Below are 22255 nucleotides of genomic sequence, written 5' to 3'. Positions count from 1 at the left end.
CGGCAACGAATTTTTTTAACCACGCTCTTCGGTCTGTGATTCATAATCACCCTTCAGTGCGGGCCATTGGCACGTTGCACCAAATATTTATAGCTTGAAGTTTAAATATAGTTGCAGCAACTTTTGGATCGGACGATGTAATATCCAAGTTTCAGGAATCGAAACTCGCCACTTTGAGTTTGGAACCGGGTCAGCGGATATTTTTACACCAGAGAGAAATTTTGCATTTCCGCATTGTGTAGTTCCCCCTTCGCCCCCCAACGGTGCAAATTTTTCTTTTCCTTGTCACGATTTTGTTGAAGGGCATGCGGTGACGCCGCGGTCATGGGATGAAACGACAGAACTAAAATAACCCAACGACCCTTATGTGGTCACGTGATAAATCATATCGCGTGGTTCTTTGTTGGCAAACGAATTGTATTTAAAAGTTTAATTTTGCAATATTATTTTTATGTGACATTAACACACTTGCAATATACTTAAGACACGTGATAGCTGGTAAGTGCCACGTGCCAAGCGGCTGGCAGGCCCACTTTTTGGATCCGGCTCGCGCCAATCAATACTTTTGGCAACTACACAAACAATATGACCACAATTAGAGCGTTCGAAATGCGTGGAACTTGTGTGTTACATCACAATGGTGCTTGTCTGGAGTTCACATTCATCGCCGAGCGACCGCCAGTCCTTTGTTTTGAGGGTTTTTCGAGTATATTGCGGAGGAGGCAAGTGCTATTGCAATGGCGCTGTATAAAGTCTAAACCACTTAATCGACTCCGAAGCTCGTTACTTGTCCCTTGCCACCATTTCGCTTATATTCGTTTGGCAATACCTCTAGCACATGTGTATTTGGCTTTAGCCAGCATTTATAGTTTTAAAAATAGACTCGGGTCGGGTTTGGGCTCTTCAAAGCGTTTTTGCGGTTGTGGAACTACAGTTCATATGAGTTTAAAGCAAACGCGTGTTGGCCAATCCGGTCCTCCAATCTGGCAATGGTTATGTGGTCGATGTTGTATTATTTTAACACATTCTCATCCGCAGAAAACTTCAGGGGGGTTATGGTATCTTAACATCGTCGTTCTGGATGTGGATTAGAATAATTCATTAACATCACCTCAAACGCAACAAAAATGATACCAATTGAATAAACATTTTCTGTTTTTTTATGTTTCCAATGAACGGTTTGTAGTTGCAGTAGCGTTATCTGTGTCTTAACTCACGTTCCAACCTAATTGACCTCGTGTTACCTCAATGTCAGTGACCTCGGTTGGCATTACGTGACCTCGCTGTAATTTGTTTCTCCTGATGATGTGTTCATTATAAAAGGTCACTTTGTAGTTTTAGAGGCATTAGCAATGAAATGTTGGCGCTGACAAGTCCGGTGACGTTTTTTAAGTTTACGTGGCCTTATTAGGAGCAATTATCAGCGAAAAATGCCATTGCAAAGAAATGCATTAGTAAAATATTTATTTGTCGGCGGCAATTGATCAAATTTACTTTCTCTTTACAGTATCGTACACGTGATTAAAAGAATGGTGCTGGGTTGAAAAACGTAAATAAATTTTCGTCAGAAACAAATTTTGCTAATGTTTGAAAGTTAATGATCACTATACCGGACATTTAAAGATTTGATACATTCTCGTTTACAATGTTAACTGGCGATTCACAACGAACAGTAGAGGACTTAAATAAAGGACTTACACAAGTATAGTGTATGTGTGCCCTGTGGGGGAGGGGGGCGCGTTGCGACAAGTTGCGGAAGCAATCGAGTCCGCTTTCCCCACTCGAACAACCGCCGCGCGAAGCTTCAGGAAGTCGCAAGCACATATGACCTTGACCTATGACCTTGAACTTCCTGTCCGCGCCTTTGCCGCAACGTTTCCGTCGTCTTTGCGGTTAAAAAACACCTTGCGCGAAAAGGTTTCTTGACAAAAACCACACTGGTTCAATTCATTTGAGTGTGAGTGTTTCCTTCAACTTGTGTGACAGGTTTTTGTGCTGCGGTCATTTCGCTTTAACGCAAGCTGCGTTTAAAATGGGCACTTTTAGACCATCTGTGCAACAGGCGTGAATAAACAAACAAACATTTAGTTTCCCGTATACGGTTACGTATAAAAGACAAAAATCCTATTAGTTTCCACGACCAAACCAACCCTGGTCTTAGCAACATATTTTTGCGACCTTCTTATGACACATCAGTTCGAAAGGTTAAATTTTTAACATCGGCTTGGAAATAGAAATACCATTTCCCCGAATCAATCACAAAGGAACTAAACAAAATCTTTGCCAAACGTAGCACTTGTCGAAAACCCGATCGCGTTCCAGCAATCTTTCCCGGCACTATTTATAAAATGGAAGGACTTGTAACCCCTGGATTACGCTTCCCTTATTTTCCCGTTCGTTCTTCCTCGCCAATTCACGCAAGAAGTCATTTGTCAGATTGCTTCCAGTATTAACAAGGACGATTGCAGATCCTGCTTTCGGGCGACAACTTCCGAACAGCTCGCGCGTGCAGCTCTCCACTGCGGTTGCTGCAAGACCACAAAGCGACAGGGAGATGAAATGTTGTATGGGTTGATGTGTTATTCTAAATTTGCCAAAATCCGCAAGAAACTTTTTCAAAGCATCTGGATCGCCAGAGAAACGCAATATTTTGTCAATTGCAGGGAACTCCGTAATTCCATTCACAAAACTGGTTTAGGAAAACTGTGGTGATATTTGCGATCAATGGAAAAGATACCTTGTGTTTTTGAGAATTTCATCAGTCCCAAACCAACGCCCAAGTTACTTTTTTCGAACAAGAATTGCCACAGCGCGTGCACTGCCAAACCGCGGGGTCACAAACGCACGTCCGTGCCATTGACCTATTAGAGATAATCAAGAACTAAGTATTAAAATAACCGACTTACAGTTTTACACGGTTGGTTACATCAATTGAATTGATCTCTTTTCGGATTTTCTCTTTGATGCCGGGTATTCCCCTCGGATGCGAGACGCTTGCGATCCGTAGCGGCAGCGACTTCCAGGTTGGCTAGCAACCGAGACAGAATTTGTTGGAACGAGCGCGATCGATTCCCGCGCGGCGCTATAAATAATCGAACTCCGCGACAATCGGAAGAAATACTTCGCCGTTGTTTTTGTTGGACGCCGTCCCCGTTCTTGTAGATTTAAACTTACGCGATTGCCCGACTTGAATGCGCGCCTCGTTTTATGATTTCTATTGGCGGAAGTTTTGATGTTTTCGCCGCGGCGATTGTGAGTTGACGCGAGTTCGAAGACTGCAGCCGTAACCTTTAACCGAAAACTTTTTCTGATATATCTTTCGCGCTATACTGATTGATTCACTGACAGTTAATTCTTTAATGAAGCGCAGTTGTAAGCGTTTGTAATCGTGTTCACTTAAGACGCTGTTTAGATTGGATCCCTACAGTTAGCGAAAAGTTACAATTTAAAGAAACTTAGTTCAACCAACTTTCGAAGCAGGGAGAAAATGCCAATTTATCGCGTACTTAATTCACACTTTCACGACTTTACATAATCGCATTATACGAACACCCGATTCCCCGAAGAACAATGTGCTCTATGACGGAACAATGCGAAACCCATTTGTACGAATAATAACTCAATTAGGCCTGCGGCTTGCGGTGGGCCCTAGTAGGCGATAGCTGAGACATAGCCATAAATAGTCGGCGAATCGTTCAATCCAATCATAGCCTACGAGCGCTGGTTTGTCTCGCAGCCTCGAGCTACCAAACCTCGTGGGGTGTTTCGCTTCTATTGAACCTCGGCCCTCTTGGTCTGATCTAAAATTACCCCCTTCGACTTCAGCGCCGAGACTCCCCGCGGAATTGCAACGTCGTGTTAATCACATTTAAAACGCAAACCTCGGTCCAGCGCGACTGACGGCAAGTCAGCTTTTCACCTTTCGCGGACGACCCGATGTTCGGTTGAACGCGCGGCATTAACTGAGCTTGACAACGCGATGAAACGTTTATATGAAACACAGTGTTTGCTTAAAAAAACATGGACGCCGGTATTGCGTTCTTGAAAAATGTTTATGGATATTTTATTGTTTAATATGTTTATTTGAACAGTTTTATTGCCCGTGGTTCGTCGGTCAATTATAAATTGCTACCGTACAAGTTTAAACATTTGAAACTTTTTGTTGAAAAGGATATAATGTAATCGGTTGATCAACAAATTGCCTCCGCTTCTCTTTACATTGCTTCGGTTCAGTTTATTTTTCCCCGCCGGGTTTGGGGTGGACATTTCCCGCTGCATTGCGCTTTTGTGTCCAATGACACACCCCAGCGAATTTCGCGTAGTTTTGAAGGCAGAATTAGGATGGATAATTCTGCGTGTTCATGCCGACTAACCTATATTAATAGTTTGCAATTTTTTTGCCAATGAACACGCGGATAAAAGAACCAAACAATCTTTGCAAAGTATTTTGTAGTACTGGAAAATTACGCGTGTAGGTCTTTTTTATGGTGACGTCACAACATTAGTGTGGCCCTTTAACATCTCTTAGCTTATTTTAAATTAAGCCAATCTTAATGTTAGACAAGCTTCCCGCGTGAGAAGTGAACTTTAATGAATTAAAAAGTTAATGGCAAAAATTTACCGCTATTTTACAAACAATGTTGTGTAAATGTTGTCAAATTCTTGTGATTAAATGCAACAGCCGTGGGCAATGCGTAGTCCGTAAAAGTTTATTTGTTAGCAAACAGTGCCTTAAAACTAATAACCGAAGTAGAAATATCGCAAAGAACTGAGTTTTGCGAACACATAGATTATCCTGTGCACGCCGACGCTGCGAGTAAAGAAAAAAAGAACACCATCATAAACTTGGTGTGGGAACAAGTTTGGAGCCAAAGATGGGCCCTTGTTGTAACCAGTCACGGGCATAAAGTACAATGTGTCACTGAATAATGAGCAAATATCAAAACAGGGGTTTAATCGACTTGTTTGCGTGTATGCTTGGATTCTTACAAACGGTAAAATGCGTTTGGTTCGTCGGTAACGTCGCAGGAATTCACGTTGCATCCATAGAAAATTGATAATCCATATATTCTGCGCGCACGGGACGCCCGCATTTTCTCTTTCGACCGCAGCTAAAACGCGCGCGACGTTTTAGAACAGAGAGAGAGAACGAACTTGGCGACGAAGCGATCGTCGATGGCGGGGAAAGAAAAAAGTGCAAGCCGTTCTTTCACTTGGCATTGTTACCTGCGCCGTTTTATTGTCTGTGTATTCGAAAGCGCGCAACAAGCAGGGAACACGTGCAACACATTCACAGAAGTTGCCGCAGGTGAACGCGACCATGCAGAAATAAATCAGATTCTTATTTAAGACCAGAAAAAAGGAAAAAAGTGTTCAAAGTATAAGTTTAACAAGATTAGGAAATAAAAAGTTCATGCTTAAGCGACAGGGTTGCCAGTTTTAATTTTGTTGTAGATGTTTTCTGTGTCGACAAAAACAATGCACTGCAATTTGCAGCACGTTTGATTTTCTTGAAAGTATCGTCAGTAGGGATTGTAATTTTCGCTTATTGCATTGCAGCATGACCAAAGAAAAGAAAACGTTTAGAAAAATATTAGCAGTAGTATATAAAGAAAACAGCAGCTGTTTTTGCGAATGAGCGTTTTGTTATGTTTGGGCTTTGTTGTATTTTGTGTAAAATTAATTTATTATTTTTCACATATGTGATGACATAAGGTATGATGAACGATTTAATCGCTTGACTTTCGCGCGATATTATGCAGTTTCAGGTTTATGGCACATTGCAAGCAAGATTGGATTTTATCCAAAACTTTGAATAATCCCCGCATTGGCGCCAAGAATTGTCATTTGCAAAATGGCGAATCTTTCGTTAAATGGAGCAGTCGCGTCCACGCCAAATACGCAACATCATTCTCGAACAAAACCCTATAATAAACGCCTGTATGTTAACAAAAAAATTACCTGTATTACAGACAGTATGAATGTATCATTTTGTAAATCTTTTGTGAAAAAAACAATTTTTTGAAGATTCTTGAAACATAACGGACTGAGTTGTCGGTAAGAAATTGCGAAGGATCGTTGCAAGCTGAAAGCGTGGGCGCGTGATTTTGATCTGTGTAGATAATATGGTCGTAGATGTAATCTTATTGCCTTCTTCCAACGTCTGGGGTGAATTGCTCTGTAAGCGTTTATACGTGCCAATAAGGGATTTCGAGGTAAAAATCAATCTGGTAATTTGTAAAAATGTGACCTTGACAAAAAAAATCAGTTTGTTGTTCGGTAAGAACAAAACTTTAATATTACCCGAGTATATTCACCGTAAACAATGTACAGCGAAGCAAGCCTCTCACATTTACGTGTTTCAAGTGCGGTGGCAGCGAATTTTAATTCCTTCTAAAATGGCTCTTATTGGGATTAACAATCCTTTTATCAACAAGCCAATGGAGAGGCGCATAAGCTTTTGAAGCAATTCGCTGTACGCACAGAAGGCTGCCTCAGTAGGCGTCTTCAACCAAACACCTTTAGTTTTCCTTTGACAATTTACCAAATGACGAGAGCAAACTGTAATTTTATCGCAACTTCATCATGATGAGTTTTGAGTTTTGGCGGAAAAAGTGCATAAAAATTTAAATCGACCCATACTTTATGGCCCTGTCGCGGAAAGCAAAAAAATTAGCAACCGCTTAAATGCAGCAGCGAACGCGATTTGCCAAACTGCTAGCTTCTGTAATGTTTGGCAAACCCCCAGTGTCGAGTTGTAGCAGCGGAAGGTCAGTTTACAGACACCTAGTCTGTCCTTTCGAGACAAAACTTCCGCTGCAGTAACTCACCCTGCATCGTACGGGGTATTGTTGCACAGAGCAGACTTGTTGCTGACTCGAGTTCTGTTGTATGGATTCGCGTTTACATTGCTCATCTAGTTCGTGTTGTCAGCAGTCTTGTGAATCTCATGGTGTTTGCATGGAATTTAAGACTCCGTTATGTTTGTATTTAAAAGTGGTTTTGAGAGAATAACCGCATGACTAATTTGTAGTCAGTTCGCTCCAATTTTTGTCAAACTAATCTCTGCGCACATAAACTAGCAGAGTACATTAAATCCGCGACTGTTGCAAGACGCTCACGCAGTAGACCCCTTTTTCTTGTGTATCATCAGCTCAATCAAACTTATCCGTCTTTCAAGTTTTGAGTAAGGTCACCACCACGTGCTACGACCTAGAACCTAATAATATCACGATTGTTCGCCAACAATTGCCAGTAAATAGCCCTGTTGGCATGCGGTCAAACGTTGCCCAAGCCAAGATGGTGAAGTGAAACCACTTGACCAAAACGTACGAGAAAAGTTTTAACAGAATTAAAAATAGAGAGGCTACTTCTTTTGTTTGTTATTTAGCTTTGTTGGGAAGGCTACAAAACAACAGTTCCTTACCAGAGAAAAACTTTTTATTTATTAGGACACCTAAAATGATTTGTTGGCAATTTACCAGTTTTCGAAGGTAAACTCCTGTCAGAATTAGACCTTGGTTTTTGGAACCGCTCATTTCTACAAAATTATACACGTAATGCAGAATTAAAAAAAAAATATGTTTTTGTTCAAATTACGTTTTATTAACTAAAACGAACTTTTTACCTTGGTAGAAAGCAAATTTTGTCTGTGTTTGGACATGAAATGCAAGAGGTTTATTAAGAGGAGGGACTGTGAAACTTAAAAGCGCGTATTTGTTTATTCTGGAACAAGAACTGAAGGTGGCTGTTAGGCGCCTTTGAGAAGGAGGTTTCCCTTCGTTTAAACTCCCAGGAATTAAATGAATTCGCGAAGAAGGGAAATTGCATCTTTAAACTGTGCAATAAACCAAACGGCACGCCAAGTTTCTTCGCTTATTTCATACAATGGTGACATCGAAACCCTTTGGCAGGGATATGTCACAATATTGAAATTGTTAAAATAATTCGTCACGTTATTTGTAAAAGGACCTTGCCCACTTTGCGCAATAAGAGTGAATAGCCGCCTGAATTGGGTAAGTATGTACCCCCATATAACTTAAAACTTTAAAAGGTGCAACTTTAAATTATGCGTATTTATATGGACAAAAACAAGGGCTATGACCCAATATGTTTGCAGTTTTCACAGCTATACTTTCGAAAGATTTTAACTTGAAAGCAAAATTGTTGCGCATATTTATCTGGTTTTTAAATGCTTTCCCATAATGTGACTTAAATAAGTTAAAATGTTTTGCATTATAAATAATAACGATGTAACTGTTAGTGAATATGAATGCAAATCACCTTCTGTTTGAAATGGACTTTGCATACAACACCCAACTCCGCGCAAACTTCGAGACGTTTCGATGTCTGCCAACCCGTTATGACGTCAAAAACGTTCCATATAAAAATGGCCGCGCCCGAGGTTTTCCAGCGTTCCGGAGTTCGGTATTAATGAATCTCGCGTTCACATTTCTCGTTGCAGCGAAACCGCAAACAAACAATCAATTCCGCTCATCACCCAACTTGTTAAATCCCCTAATGCGTCGTTAATTGAGCATTGTCTCGTCACAAACCCATCAGTCGTCAATCAACGTGCGCCGGTGACGAAATTAAACCGGATTTTCGAGGCCAAATCACTAAAATTCGCCGCACGAAATTTTAACATTCCTTGCGCGTCAGGTGCACGACGCCCGCGTGTTTCGTGACAATCGTCCTTATTGTTGCGTCACAATGGATGCGTCTCGCAAACTCCTTGCAAAGACGAAGGAATGTTTTTGGCACGCTCTGCTCGTAATTACACCGGTAGTGACGCACGCTGGGGGAGTGGCGGAAATATGACTGTGACGTCACAAAGCTTGCAGCGCAGTGGAATTGCTTTGTTTTACTTTCGTGGCTGTGCTGCTGTTTGTTGAGCAAATAAATTTTCCATTCGCGTGAATTAGTTCGGCTTGCACAAAATTAGAATCATAACAGACATTCTTATGCAACTTTCTTTTAAAGTGTCCAAGAGTTTTTTAGTGTGATACTTCCGCCATGATTGAATCCATTATAAGACCCGTCGTGATTTGAGTGCAAAACCGAAAAAAGAGAATTGCTGCTGAAGGCTCAGTGTTTATGTATATTCAGGTCATAAACGTGCTTCCCATTAAAAGTTGCGCAAACGGACGTTCGTGATCAGCCAAGTTGTTTCAGCCTTTTTGGCTTTGATTAAATCAGTTTGGGTAGAGTTGCCGAAAGCAGCCCCGAGCGAAAAATATTTCAAATGGAAATTGGTTTGTTCTGCTGTTTCTGAGCATGCTTTTCAGTTTATAGAATAGAATTGGCAGCAAATTTTGTGCTATTATTTTATTGTTTGTTGTAGATTAGTTGGTTTTCTATAGGAGCTTTAATATAAACACTTCGTTGAAGAAATTTTATTATCGAATGGCATAAATTGCATCACATCTTTGGAAAAGATTAATTAAGAGTTGAGAGAAATGTTTGTTTAAAACAGTCAGTTCCTTATTGCTGTATCAGTTTACGACGGTATTGACGTTTGTCTTCATTATATACTTTGAATTATGAATCCCATGACTCATTTTAGTTCCGACGAAGAAACGAGCGCCATATTTTAGAGGGGCCTGGATCTCTCTGTCTCAGTTCAGCTCAATCCGGGCTGAGAGATGAACGAGCCAGGATAGAAAAAACCCTGCAGTTTGCGCTGATAGATGATTATTACCTGATTTGACGCCAAACACGCGCTGCATAGCTTAGATACGATCTCTGTGGAACGTTTGACCCATTCTAAGAGAACATGTGGGTTTTGGTTACGGTGTAGGCTTTGGAATGTTTTTTTTGCGAAGTCTGTGAATTTTCGCTCTCTTCGGCTTGGAAATGCCGTCCACTTCGCAGCATTTGATCCATTGCCTCTCCATCTTTATTCCTTTCGCGAATTTGACAAAGCGGTTTTCGTAGTCGTGCATACTTATACGTTGCCTTAAAGTCTTTTCTCGGCCCATCCTTGGGTCTGGGGGCAACAAAATGGAAGTTTAAGTGCGTTTTGAGGCATTGAGACGCAGAATGATGCCTGGAGCATTGTTAGTTTCAAAATAACGTCTTTCGACTTGTTTGGAGTTGCAAAACTGGCAGATTGTACAATATTTTTGCCTTAAATGGCGCCCTTATCTTTGCAAGATTACAGAGTAAACATTCAAATAGTCAATTTATTGCTTGAAGTTGTACTGTGTTTTACTACACCCTCCAGAAGTTGTTTTCGGCCAGGTTTCTTCGCCTTACTATATTTTCATGTATCGATATTGTTTTGTGAAATTTATTTAGATTGGACACATCCCGTAGCGGATTGTGCTGATATGTAAAAGTGCTATCAAGCAAACACAGGAAAGCGAGATAGCTGTTTGTGTGATGACCACAGCTGTTGGAATTTGTGCCGACCCTCTACTCAATAACCCGACCGGACAATATTTCAATGAGCCTTGCGCTCACAGAAACCAAATTTTAGACGGTGTTGAACCGGATAGTTTCGCCCGCCACGCGCACATATCTCTTGCTGGGCCAATCAGCATCATCGGAAGGCGCCATTCCTCGTCCGTACTATCTGGGTCTCTCTCTCGAGGCCTTCAACGCATCCAGTGTCGCATTCCAGATGCTAATTTGACTGAAGAGTCCGAAGGACTTTCTGCTCAGCACTGTCACCAAGTGCCCGAATCTGTAGAGACGAGCACGTGGCCAAACTTGGTACAGACTATCCACAACCACCACGACACGGTGAGAAGAAGCTATAGCGCTGGAAGTGTGGACACGGCTGGAGCCATTTTTCCCCACAGCGATCTGCAGTCGAGCTCGTCAGGAGGCGGGAGTCATCATCACTTCCAGAGGTCCTGGAGCCTCAAGGAGGACCCGTACAACTCCCTGCGCCCGCGTCCTCACTCCTCCCTGGATGAGCGCTCCGACTGCGCGCTGGATGCAAGCGACGTGGTGTCTTCTGCCCAGCATCAGGGAGTCTTCTTCCCCCAGCATCGACACTCCCAGTTTCTGCAGAACTTTGTGGGAAATTTAGGAGCCGGGACTTCCTCGTCGGATAACTTTAACGTAGCCGCTGTGGCTGCCGCTGCAGCCGCTCAACGTTACCCACAATTCCTCCCTAACCCGGCCGCGTTTGTGTCAAACCCCGGTCATCAGTACGGCGAGGGGGGGTTGGACAAGCATGGGGGGTACGGCCCAATGCAATCCAGCAGCAACTTTGCTCATCGCTCTGCCAGACTTGCTTCCGACTCGTTTGCGTCATCTTCTACCTTTCCGTATCCGAGACACCGACACCAGGTTGTGGGCGCCCGCCCCGGCATTTGTCCCTCCACTGCACAGGCCATGTTAGCGTACGACGCACCCCCGTATTCGTTCTGCTCAATACAGGTATATTTCGGACAAAACGGTGCCGGCGCTTGGGTTATTTGGTGAGAGCAGAACCTTCAACTTAACACATAAAATATATATTTAACTACAATTTGATAATTTTGCTTCATTACAAACTATTTCCTTTTGATTTTAGGATGAGTTCCACCCTTTCATCGAAGCGTTGATGCCGCACGTGAAGAGTTTCGCGTACACATGGTTTAACCTCCAAGCCAGGAAGAGGAAATACTTCAAGAAGCACGAGAAGAGGATGAGTCCGACGGAAGAGCGAGCAGTCAAGGAGGAACTCCTCCGCGAAAAGCCGGAGGTCAAACAGAAATGGGCGTCGCGACTTTTAGCCAAGCTCCGGAAGGACATCCGCCCGGAGTACAGAGAGGATTTCGTCCTCACCATCACTGGGAAGAAGTCGGTGTGTTGCATCCTCTCGAATCCGGATCAGAAAGGAAAGATTCGCCGGATCGACTGCTTACGTCAAGCCGACAAGGTAGATGATTTAAAGGAAAACAACCGAATGTTTATGAAGCAAAAAGTGATTCCTAGGACTGGCCTAGATTGTTGCTAAATCATCCGAGATATTGTTTTTATAAGTTATATATTTCGCCTATATGGTATCATCAGTATGCTTATTCAAATAGAATCTTGGTTGGATGATTTAGCAGCAATCTAGGCCAGTCGTAGGTATCACTTTTTGCAAGAACTTTTGAGCATAAGTGGTATTGGTTGTCTTTGCTGCAATTAAGGCAAGAAGGTCGTGATAAGATGCCATTGTTACGCAACAAACAACTAATGTCTTTAGCAGTTGACAATTTAGCCGAAAACGTCATGGGTTTGCAGCAATTTACTACCACGAGTTGTTTAAGGGTCGCAGACGTTCAAGGTCTAAAATTAAAACAACCAAACTTGGACTTAACTCCCTAGACGATTTTAAGTTTGATTTGCATACATAAGACAAATAACAATAGTGTTGTTGCGTCAAAGTCGTCGTTGTTATGTAACAGCCGTCATGCATTGATTTAGGATCTAGGAAAAATATTGTGATTTCTCTGTTTTCAAACTAATTAAATTCCTTTCAACAAATCATTGCTGTCATGTGATAGTTACTATATGTTGCGTAAGTTATGGCGCCAAAGATTGCATCATTTTTGGGATTATTTTTACTGGCGTCCGTTATGTGTTCCTAAAACAAATGTCTAGCCTTCTTGGGATTTACTCAAGCGTAAGAGTGCGACAGACCATGTTTTCTTATTATAACCTCTATTGCGTCACAATCTAACAGTTTAATTTTGTGTTCGAAATCAGCAGGACAAACCGCGATGTGATCATATAAAGCGTTAAAAAATTCCGTCAAAATGAAGTTTTTGGAAGTTTGGTGTGAAGAAACGGTTCTATGCGATTAAACTATCTATCTTTGCCCTCGAACAAAGTAACCAACTAGCATGAAAGCGACGTGAAACGGCTTGTCATGTCTAAGTGGGCATTGCTGCACGGCCGAAACCTTCGAGCTGATTGTGTCGGTGGGTATTCGAGCAATCACACATTTATTGATTACAGGAGCACCAAATTTGCTTATCAACCCCTCAAAGACGGAAGCGGGCGCGTGAGGCTCGCGCGATGGTCGGCTGGGGGGGAAAGGGCGGTTTGGCAAAAGGTGGGGAGGTAGCGGCTTGTGTCACGTGGGTTAAATTAGCGTCAAGGTTGGAATAGCAGATCGCGCTACTTCCATTATTAATGAACAACGGGGAGGGTGGGCCTGACACATGGAATTAGGGTGGAACTGTACGGGAATGATTTTAAAAGGGCGATATTAACACTAATTCGTCAAAACGACATCGTACGGTATTCCCAACAGACGACCGACCCATTTAAAATTCGCATTTGTAACCATTAAGCACACGTGCAGGATTATTTCGCGTAGCCTGTGTAACGGATTTTTGAAAATTGTTTGTTTCATTTTAATTGTCGGCTTTAAATTTTTGTATCGAGAGTTGTGGCTTCGTCGAACACTGCGGTTGTTACGTTAATTTCTTGTTTCGAAAAAAAATTAAAATTCTGTTTTTGAATTGATTGCACCATAGAACATTTCCTTTGGCACTTGTCTCCTTATCCGAGCAGAGGTGAGAACAAAATTTACTAAACAGTTTATGTTAAAAAAAACCATTAAATATACGAGAACACGGCTGGTCTATGTTCACTCGATCTAGAAATACCAAATAAGAATAATAAACATATGTTCCTCAATAATTATTTGCTACCGAAAAACAAAAGCGACGGGTTCGAGGTCTTGTAAGAAACCCTGTTATACATCTATGTTATATAATCCAAAACGCCTTGGTTTAATGAAGCGGAGGTATCACGTGATATTAGGAACTCATTTTAACCCCTGTTATAAAACGATGTCCTAGCGAGACATAAATCATTGTTTGTTACGCAACAAGTAGCTGATAACACTTTGTCCCTCAGGCGTTTTTATCATAAAATACATCGGATCCTAACGACACGCCCCCAACTGTGCAGTCTTGCGTAAGCGTTACACAACCGTGTGTCCTTGTGACGTAACAACTACCTTTGTACAAATAGGTGCTTTTATTGGGGGTTATTGAACGGACATAATTCTGTGTTGAAATTGTTTGTGGGCATTATAGTCACACCATTATTGAATTGATAAATGTAACAATAAATTTGCCCGACAGACAAAGTCACGATAGTTTTCTGCAGTTTTTATACACAATTGGTTGTTGGATGAACAAGAATACGACATTTTCCGCTTGATTTCGTAACACCCCATTACGGCGACGTCATAAAATGCAAACACCGGTTTCGAAGTTTTGCGTCGACCCAATTACCCCAATTTAGAGAACCCACTTGCCCCCGAACAATGGGGGTCTTGATTTTCATTACAAGAATCGACGCTAAATTGGAAACTTGAACCTTCGCGCGCTGCACCCTCTCAAGTGCTTGATGTATTTTTCGTGTCTCGCGGCGATCATCAAAATACCTGAGTTTCTCGAGCAGAGTGTTGGGGCTTTGTATAAGGGTAATGGGGGTGTCTTGACGGAAAAGGACTTCCGAACCCTCAGATCGTCGTCCGTTTTCGAACGGAAACTGTCAAGTGTTGTATGCCATCACCCTTCCTTATTTGAGTGTTTGGTGCCATGTCCTTCTGTAAGAGTTAATTTTATTTGCTCCAGTTAAGTGTCAATGTAAAGAACATTAAGATACTTCCATTTGAAACGTACCCACGATGTATGCAAGAAACATTTTGATATATGAAATTACATCCATTTGCAAACAAACCAAATCAACGTTAAAATATTCCTGTTGGTGACACTACTTCGGGAACATTACTATGCGCAATCCGCTAACCAACCTTTTTAGACACTGACACTTCTCGTGGCAGAGTGGTCATGGGTGCCAGGATGGTGTCATCCGCTAGTGACACCTGTCACCTGACTCGCGACAGCCTGCCAATGCCAGCGTCGATATTTGTGGCAACGCCAGGAGACGTCACAACGCACAAACACGACGTCACAATGACCGTACGCGCGACCGCGTCGCTCTGGTCTGAGGGCACGCGAAATTTAATTATCGATTTTTAATTGTTAGTTTAGTAACAAGGATCAATGCAAATGTGCTTATGCGAGTCTACTGCAGTTATTTTTTCAAATGAAGTATTTGGGTTGCACTTAAACCCATAATCATGCTGAACACAAATGACTGATGTTTTCGGTTAATTATCGTAGAGCTGTAGGTTTCACTTTGGAGTCGACGCTTTTGGAAATCAAAAGAACGAGGCACAATTTTCGTATTCAAAAACCTATCTCGTTGATTATTTTGTTAATTGGTAAAAAAGGACTTAACTCCTTGTCGTCTTTCATAATTTAATATACTGATGTCCAGCAAATATTAAAAAAACATGTGTATTGGAGAGTTACAAGACAAGTTACAGCATAATCACATGTAATTGAAAGTGGAAGATCTGTACAGTTTTAAAACGACTGTTATCTTGTCCCCAAATTCTCCTCCGGTTTTCCGGTAAAGTGCTCCACATGTCGGACCCTAAGACGTTCCCACGTGAGACTTCATCGCCTATCAGAACAGGTTTCCTGGGTTGTCGTGGTAACCAGAAGCACTTCCAACATTCCGTAGTCCTGCTAACAATTCGGCTGCTGCAAGTTTTTATTTTTAGTAGCGCCCCATTCGTTAAACTCTCGCGGAATCACGCACTTCCTAATTAGATCGGATCAGTTTACATCAAATGACACGTAACCGATCTTTTACACGTGCTCATCCGTATTGTAACGGTTGATGTCGTGAGCATGTACTTGACAAATTTCATTGGTAGATTTGAATTTGACTTGAAGTTTCTGAGATTTTGTGGGAAAATTTCTCACAAAAATGCACAGGGACGTCGACTTTGAGTAAGTTAAAAGTGTCGGCCGTTACATCTGTCCGCAACCTATTGTATTTTTTCAATTATAGTTAAGCGTACGGAGCAATGACTTTACTATACATATTCCATCTTTCGAAACAAATTACTACCAATATTCTTTGCAGGTCTGGCGCCTCGACCTGGTGATGATTATCTTATTTCGGGGGCTTCCCCTCGAATCGACCGACGGAGAGCGATTGTCGAAAGCGCACTCGTGTGGCCAGAATGCCGGTCTTTGCGTCCAGCCATACCACATTAGCGTCACAGTCAAGGAACTTGACCTTTATCTTGCCAATTACGTCAAAGAAGAAGGTATTTATGACGTCACATAGCCTTTTTGTCTGCTCTTGTGGTGATTATCACGCAATGTTCAAAAGCATGTTTTACTGTCAAAATATATGTGAGGAAAACTTCTTTTTATGCATTGATGTGACAATAATTGTGAAGTCACAAGTAAACTGAAATCACAAAACTGATTTTCAAGCCCTGAACTTTTTTAGCAGCCGCGGACGAGAACGGAAGAGAGGAGGAAGACGCGCTGAGGGAGGAATCTTGTAAAGGTAAAATATTAGCAACTATAAGTGAAGAAATGAGGCATGTTTCGAAACTTTTTCAATTATTCGATGTGTAACGTATGCGGTTTGGTGATTTTGTTTTGTCCAAGTCGTAATTTGGGTGAATTGTCTGTCAGTATTTTAGTTTCCCAAGGATTTTCTTTCAATTGCTTGGATGTTTAACTGAATGGTAACTGTAAGATGTTCCAAGACCAAGATTAGAAACACCAAGATCATTGTGCCGCTTTTTGAATTTACAACTGTGCCTTTAGGTATTCTTTTCCTTGGCCCGCATTATTTCAGCGCTTTATTTCACACTAGCTATTATCGTTCCCCAACAGTCGATAACACAATATAAGTTGCACCGGGAAAAACCATCCCCTTGGCAATATTGAAAACCGTTTCAATGCTGAATACAAACATTTCAATAACCCCTCCCAATTCACTTGTTCCCAACAACTTTTCGTCTTGGACTGAATCGAAAACGTCCCCGCTGTGACATTTTAAATCGGCGAAAGATTTCAACATAAAAGCATCGGAATAAGCCTAACACGTCGGCTGCACACCTGCCCTATGCAAACGCTGGCTCGTAACTGAAAGCAAGCTCCGAAAAATTGTTAAAAGCAGCTTAGGTCGTGCTTATTTCGTTTCGATTCGTCGAATACATAACGGCCAGTATTGATTCCTCAACCCAAGCGATTGTTGCCACGTTTAAAAAGCGCGCGAATGAAAATAGAAAACGCAACAATGTCGATTCTCACGTCATACCGCCCTTTGTGGGATTGAAATGTAAACCTCGGGGTCTTTAAAGGCACCATATTTTTAACGCCGTTGCATTTGCTTCCAATGGTTTCCAGGATGTTGAAATAGATATCAAAATGATTTTTTGGCAACTAGAAATATAAGAATTGTAATTATGAAAATATGTTTCCTATAAAAGGTTGCGAGCCAAGAATCTGCAAATGCTGGAATGTTGTTGTGGCGCTTATGCTTGTTGCATGCGAAAGCTAAATTACGTTTGCTGACGTTTTTTATTTTGCGACTGTTTCCATTGCGGATTGCCTAAAGCAACAGAACGAACGACCGTTCCGCAAATTCCTTTCAAATTAAGCATTCCAAAACCAAACTCTTTGGACAAAAACTCTGCGACAAGAAGTTGACGCGGTTACAAACAAACCACACGGCCAGCTCTTGTCCTTAGTTTGGTGTTTGTTACCTATCAAAAGTGTTTTCTTAGCATCTTATCTTCCAACCGCAAGGTCTGACACAGGTTATACCTAAAAACACATGCAAAGTCACTTGCTTTAACTCCACAACCCCCAACCCACTCTAAACCCAAAAATCCCATAACCCCAAAAGCCTTCTCTTCGCAGTATTTGACAAATGTATTCTCTTTTTTTTGAAATAAATTTTTGAAAATCACACACACACACACACAACTTAAATAACTTTTATTGTCTCTGCACAAATTTGATTCGAAGTTTTCAAAACAGGCAAGTTTTAGTGGAAAACTTGCCTTTGACCCCTAGAGTTATAAAAAAGTTGGGTAAAAAAACATTACCCACAGTCATTACGAAGTACCAGTCTGCTGTACAAAAAGTTGACAAATAGAGCATTAATTTCGTCCTTTTAACTTCCCTCTTGTGTCTGCTTATTAAATTGTCTCGGCGAGCGTCCATAAATTTTTGATGCCGAGGCAATTTGTGTCCACCCGCAAGCTTTAATTTTAAACAATGCAAACTTACTGCGAGCTAATTAATTTATCTCAAAAGCAAATGGTTGGCCAATGAACGTGAAGTAAGTTGTGCATATTTTGTGCCAAACCCAATTTTCTTTGGCAACAGTAAACCTTACTTACAGTTCAAGTTACCTACAATTATCAATTTGCCGAATCGTAAATATAAATGTATGAAAACCATGATTTACTGCTTGCACCTTTGCGAACGTAGACGTATGGTCAATTTTAGTGTTGCTCAGTTCAAGGTTTCTTAAATGTGGGCCGTGAAAGTTTCCCCTATCAGCAACAATTTATGTTTCGGCATGTGTTGTGTTAATGTTAATAATAATGTACATGCGAGTGTGCGCTGCTATCATGCAATTATTAAAGTATTCCAATTTTTCCTTCATGGCAATAATTATAAACTAACAAAATTTGAAACTGATGAACGCCGTGAAACAATTTCTTTACGTAAACTTGAACGCATTTTGAAATGCCCATCTGTTTTGATTAGTCTTTGTATTGTTTCATACGAAATAGCTTCATTTAAAAATTATACTGACTTTGGTGTGCCGCAAGGAATCAATATGCTGTGACCCTGCAAATTTGGCAAACCACTGGCTTGCCCTCCGCGCGAATAGAATGCACCTTTGTTGTGGTTTCAGAAATTTTCTTTTGATTTGCCTTAGTTTTTGAAAAACCAATGACGTTCAAGAGAGTGCATGTTGTGCGCATGCGCACGTTCATGTACACCGAAGCGTGTAAAAATCAGGTGCGCCAAACTCCCTGGCAACGAGTGATTGGTGTTTCGCCAAATACCCTAAAAACCGTTTGTTCATTTTACATCATTTGTCAAAGTCTTTGGCTGCTGTTGTTACTTTTATTTCGTTGCGCGTGCGCTGCAATTTCCGTTCTTATGATCAATTTCCAGCCGGTTGGTCCTTCGCATATTACCTTTGGATTGTTCACGTTTTTAGGTTCTGTATATTTACATTTTTAATGTAAGATTAATTGCTAAATATGAATTACATGATTTGATTCTGTAGGATAAGTTCAAAAATTCCGACATAAGATTTTTTTCGAAAAAATTCCCAAAAATTTGAAAAAAAAATCAGAGTGTCAGCATGTTAGACGAAGTGGGGTAAGACTGTCGTGGATGTGCGGCTTCCACATACCAGTGGCATGACACTGCGAGTGCGTAAACCTACCAGCGTAGGTATCCTGTTTCGCGATCCGTCGAACAAAATGGTAGAAGCCTTCTCGACCTTGAACTCTTTTCCGAAACAAGAGAAAATCTCGCGATCCGCGCACCGCGCTCCAACACTTTGGATCTAGAACAAGTCGAATTGTCGCTAAACCTGTGCGAGCCAAAAAATTTTGAAGCTGCGGCCGATGGTTTGTATCGGGGGTGCATTGAACCTTTGCTGGGGGTCAGACGGACCCCACGGAGGTTCAAGTTTAGCCTCTTTCCAAGTTGGTGAGCTACCCTTAATTTTCGAACGCTGCGCACTCGAAGCAGCGTACTTCACGCATAAATGACCACACTATTGCTAATGGGCGTCACTGTACGTGTGTGCTAGGGGGTATATGGGGCTCAGGAGGTGTGTTGGCGCTTTTAAACTCGGTCGAGCGCTCAAGTTTTTATGGTCGGTGGGAAAATAAGTGTATGGCAAATGCAATGGAACACGCACTACGACTGTCCGAGTGCTTGGAACTGTGTGTGCGGCCCACAAATATTTACGTTTAATTAAATGTGGAGATACGCATTCAAAAATATTTAAGAAAATTTAAGAACTCGTGTTTTTATTTTTCCCTTCGCGAGTAAAGCAGCTTGAACCTATTTCAAAACAAAAATAAACCAAAATGTAAAACAAGATAATTAACTGTTACAATACTTCAAAAGGTGTTTTCTGTAACCTGGGCAAAAACGTGTTTATTTTTTGTCGTTGGCAGATATTGTCGTACCTTTGTCTGCTCATAAAACTAGTTTATCAAATTTGACAATTTAAAGTGATGATGCGACAGTATTTAATTACAAACATAATCAATTATTTTAATCTATCACAGAAAATTATCTTCTTCCCAATTTAAACAATGTCGGGAACTGTAATTTTGTTTATTGTTTTACACTTGTTGGTGAAAAGTGAATGCGCTTGTGGAGCAGCAAGCAATAGCAATGTACCAAAGACTTTTTAAAAACAGTGGTTAAACCGACTAAAAATTTCGAACTTGAACCGCCCGTGGGATCGACGGTTCGTGAAACCCGACCCGGATGCCTAAATGTTCGCATCTCTAAAGTTCGCGCCAGTGTCCTCTGGGGGCACCGCAAAACTATTGTCTGTAATTTGATTTGAGAGTTAATCCACCACCGATCATCTGGGCTGGGCCTCGGTGGTCACAAAAGGCTTTTATGACTTGTCCTTTGTTTTCTGCCTTATCGTCTGGCCTTGAAGTTGTGGATTAAAATTAAAAGTACTTCGCGGACAGTGGATCGAAATAGATTGCTGGCAGTATTTCTAACTTTTTCGGTTAACATCGTGTAAATATTGCTGTGGATTTCAGCTATTGAATCTAGTTAATTTGCCGTCAGTTGTGAATATTTTTGAAAGCTCTGAACAGGAATAATGTGTTGATGGCGCAAATTTCGTGGAAACTAGTGGCCATAAACAATCGACGCATTGTGACGCAACAAGGGCGCGCCGAGCGGCCACGCTTGTTGAACACGACCCAAGTAATGTTCGGTGCGCTTTCTTCCGGTTTTTCGATCAATCTAATTAACATTTAGCATCTGGGGAAACCCGACAGTGAACATTGTTAATGGGTGGCTTGCAAACTACCGCCACGTTTCCTTTTCGACTTTTGGTTGCAACGATTCGGTTTTGCCCAAATTTTCAAAATTTGTTTGCAGCGATTCAAAAGCAACGAACGTTTGTTGTGGCGTTGCTTTGACACACGATGCAAGTTTAAATACTCTGTCTATAATGATGTACTGTGTAATACAACCTATTCATGGTTAATGGCAAACGATTTATTTTTAAAGTGTTTGACGCTTATAAGTGTCGAGAGCGTGAGTTCGAATCTCACCTCATACGAAATGTTTCGTTATTTTTTCAGCTGACGCAGGTCCCGTATTTTCAAAATTTACTTTACCAATGTAAGTGGGATAGGACATTATGTTAGTTATTCGTTCGGAAGAAAAGAAACTGAAAATTAAGTTTATGATTTAATATCGACCACACAAGCAGTGTAGATTCTTCTCCCTGCGTTCAGTTCGCATATTTTCGCGCATTTCCCACAGCTGTTCGCATGTAGCGCGCAGTCAACCAGATTATCCGGTTTTTACCAGAATTTTGCGGACGGCACAAAATGTTGCGACTGCGTTTCACATACAATTTGTGTCCGTTTTGCTGGTAAGCTGTCATTATGCGGAGACACCGGTATCTTTGATGAGTGGTCGAAAATGGCAATTTGCGGTTTGTCGCCTCTGCAGGTGAAGTTTCAACCCGAGCCGGCGAAATCGCACTCGATTCCGAGAAAATCGTTTTTCCGAGAAATTTGATCACGTGACATATCCGCTTACGTAGCACAACGGTGAAGTTGCCCGAAGGATTAACAAAAAAGAGTATTTTCTATTATGTTTTTGTGTATTATGAATATGGAATCGCAGGCCATGGTTATTATACTTCCAAATTAAGTTCAAACTGCCCCTGTACTGATTAGATGAATCACGGTGTCATGGCAACACTCGTTTTTACATTCTGTATTACGTGTGTGTAAAAATTTCATTCAAAAATTTTTGTAGTCTCGCAATTGATTAAAACTTGGGAAAAAAACATTTCAAACGTGACAGTTCCCCTCAGTGTAACGTAGTGGTAAGAACCAGGTTTTCATGTCCTTAAAAACTACGTTAAGACAGAGTTTTATGGCAAAAACCACCTCGTTGCGACTTGATCGACCGGTAAAACAACGTAATTACAGCATTGTTAAATTGTTGTACGCAAGGTTTGTGGTGAATCAGTCGCATTTACTTATTTTTGAGATCAACTTCTGAAGATCCTTATTCGCCATTTTGCCGTATGGTTTATACTCCCCCTACCTAAATTGTGTAAATTTTGTGGCTCTGATTTTAACATGTATAATATACATAATGCTTGTGTACGTTTT

The 22255-nt window shown here is 41.3% G+C and overlaps 1 protein-coding gene across 3 annotated transcripts in view; it reads left to right on the top strand.

Annotated features, from left to right (window-relative positions):
* The window catches only part of LOC145887688 (nuclear factor 1 X-type-like), a 35495-nt gene that overhangs the window by 8334 nt on the left and 4906 nt on the right, over positions 1-22255 (top strand). The window contains exons 1-4 of one of the 3 annotated variants that reach the window (XM_082978865.1): positions 10304-11391; positions 11528-11875; positions 15946-16132; positions 16324-16380. In XM_082978865.1, coding sequence (XP_082834991.1) covers positions 10384-11391; positions 11528-11875; positions 15946-16132; positions 16324-16380 — 1600 coding nt within the window. In that variant the 5' untranslated portion in view covers positions 10304-10383. Of the gene's footprint in view, positions 1-10303; positions 11392-11527; positions 11876-15945; positions 16133-16320; positions 16381-22255 lie in introns of those variants that run through there. The other 2 variants (XM_082978864.1, XM_082978866.1) reach the window with 2 other exon arrangements.

Source organism: Ascidia mentula, chromosome 1 (genome assembly GCF_947561715.1).
Source record: "Ascidia mentula chromosome 1, kaAscMent1.1, whole genome shotgun sequence".
NCBI classification, from domain to species: domain Eukaryota; kingdom Metazoa; phylum Chordata; class Ascidiacea; order Phlebobranchia; family Ascidiidae; genus Ascidia; species Ascidia mentula.
This window is presented reverse-complemented; position numbering and strand designations above follow the sequence as displayed.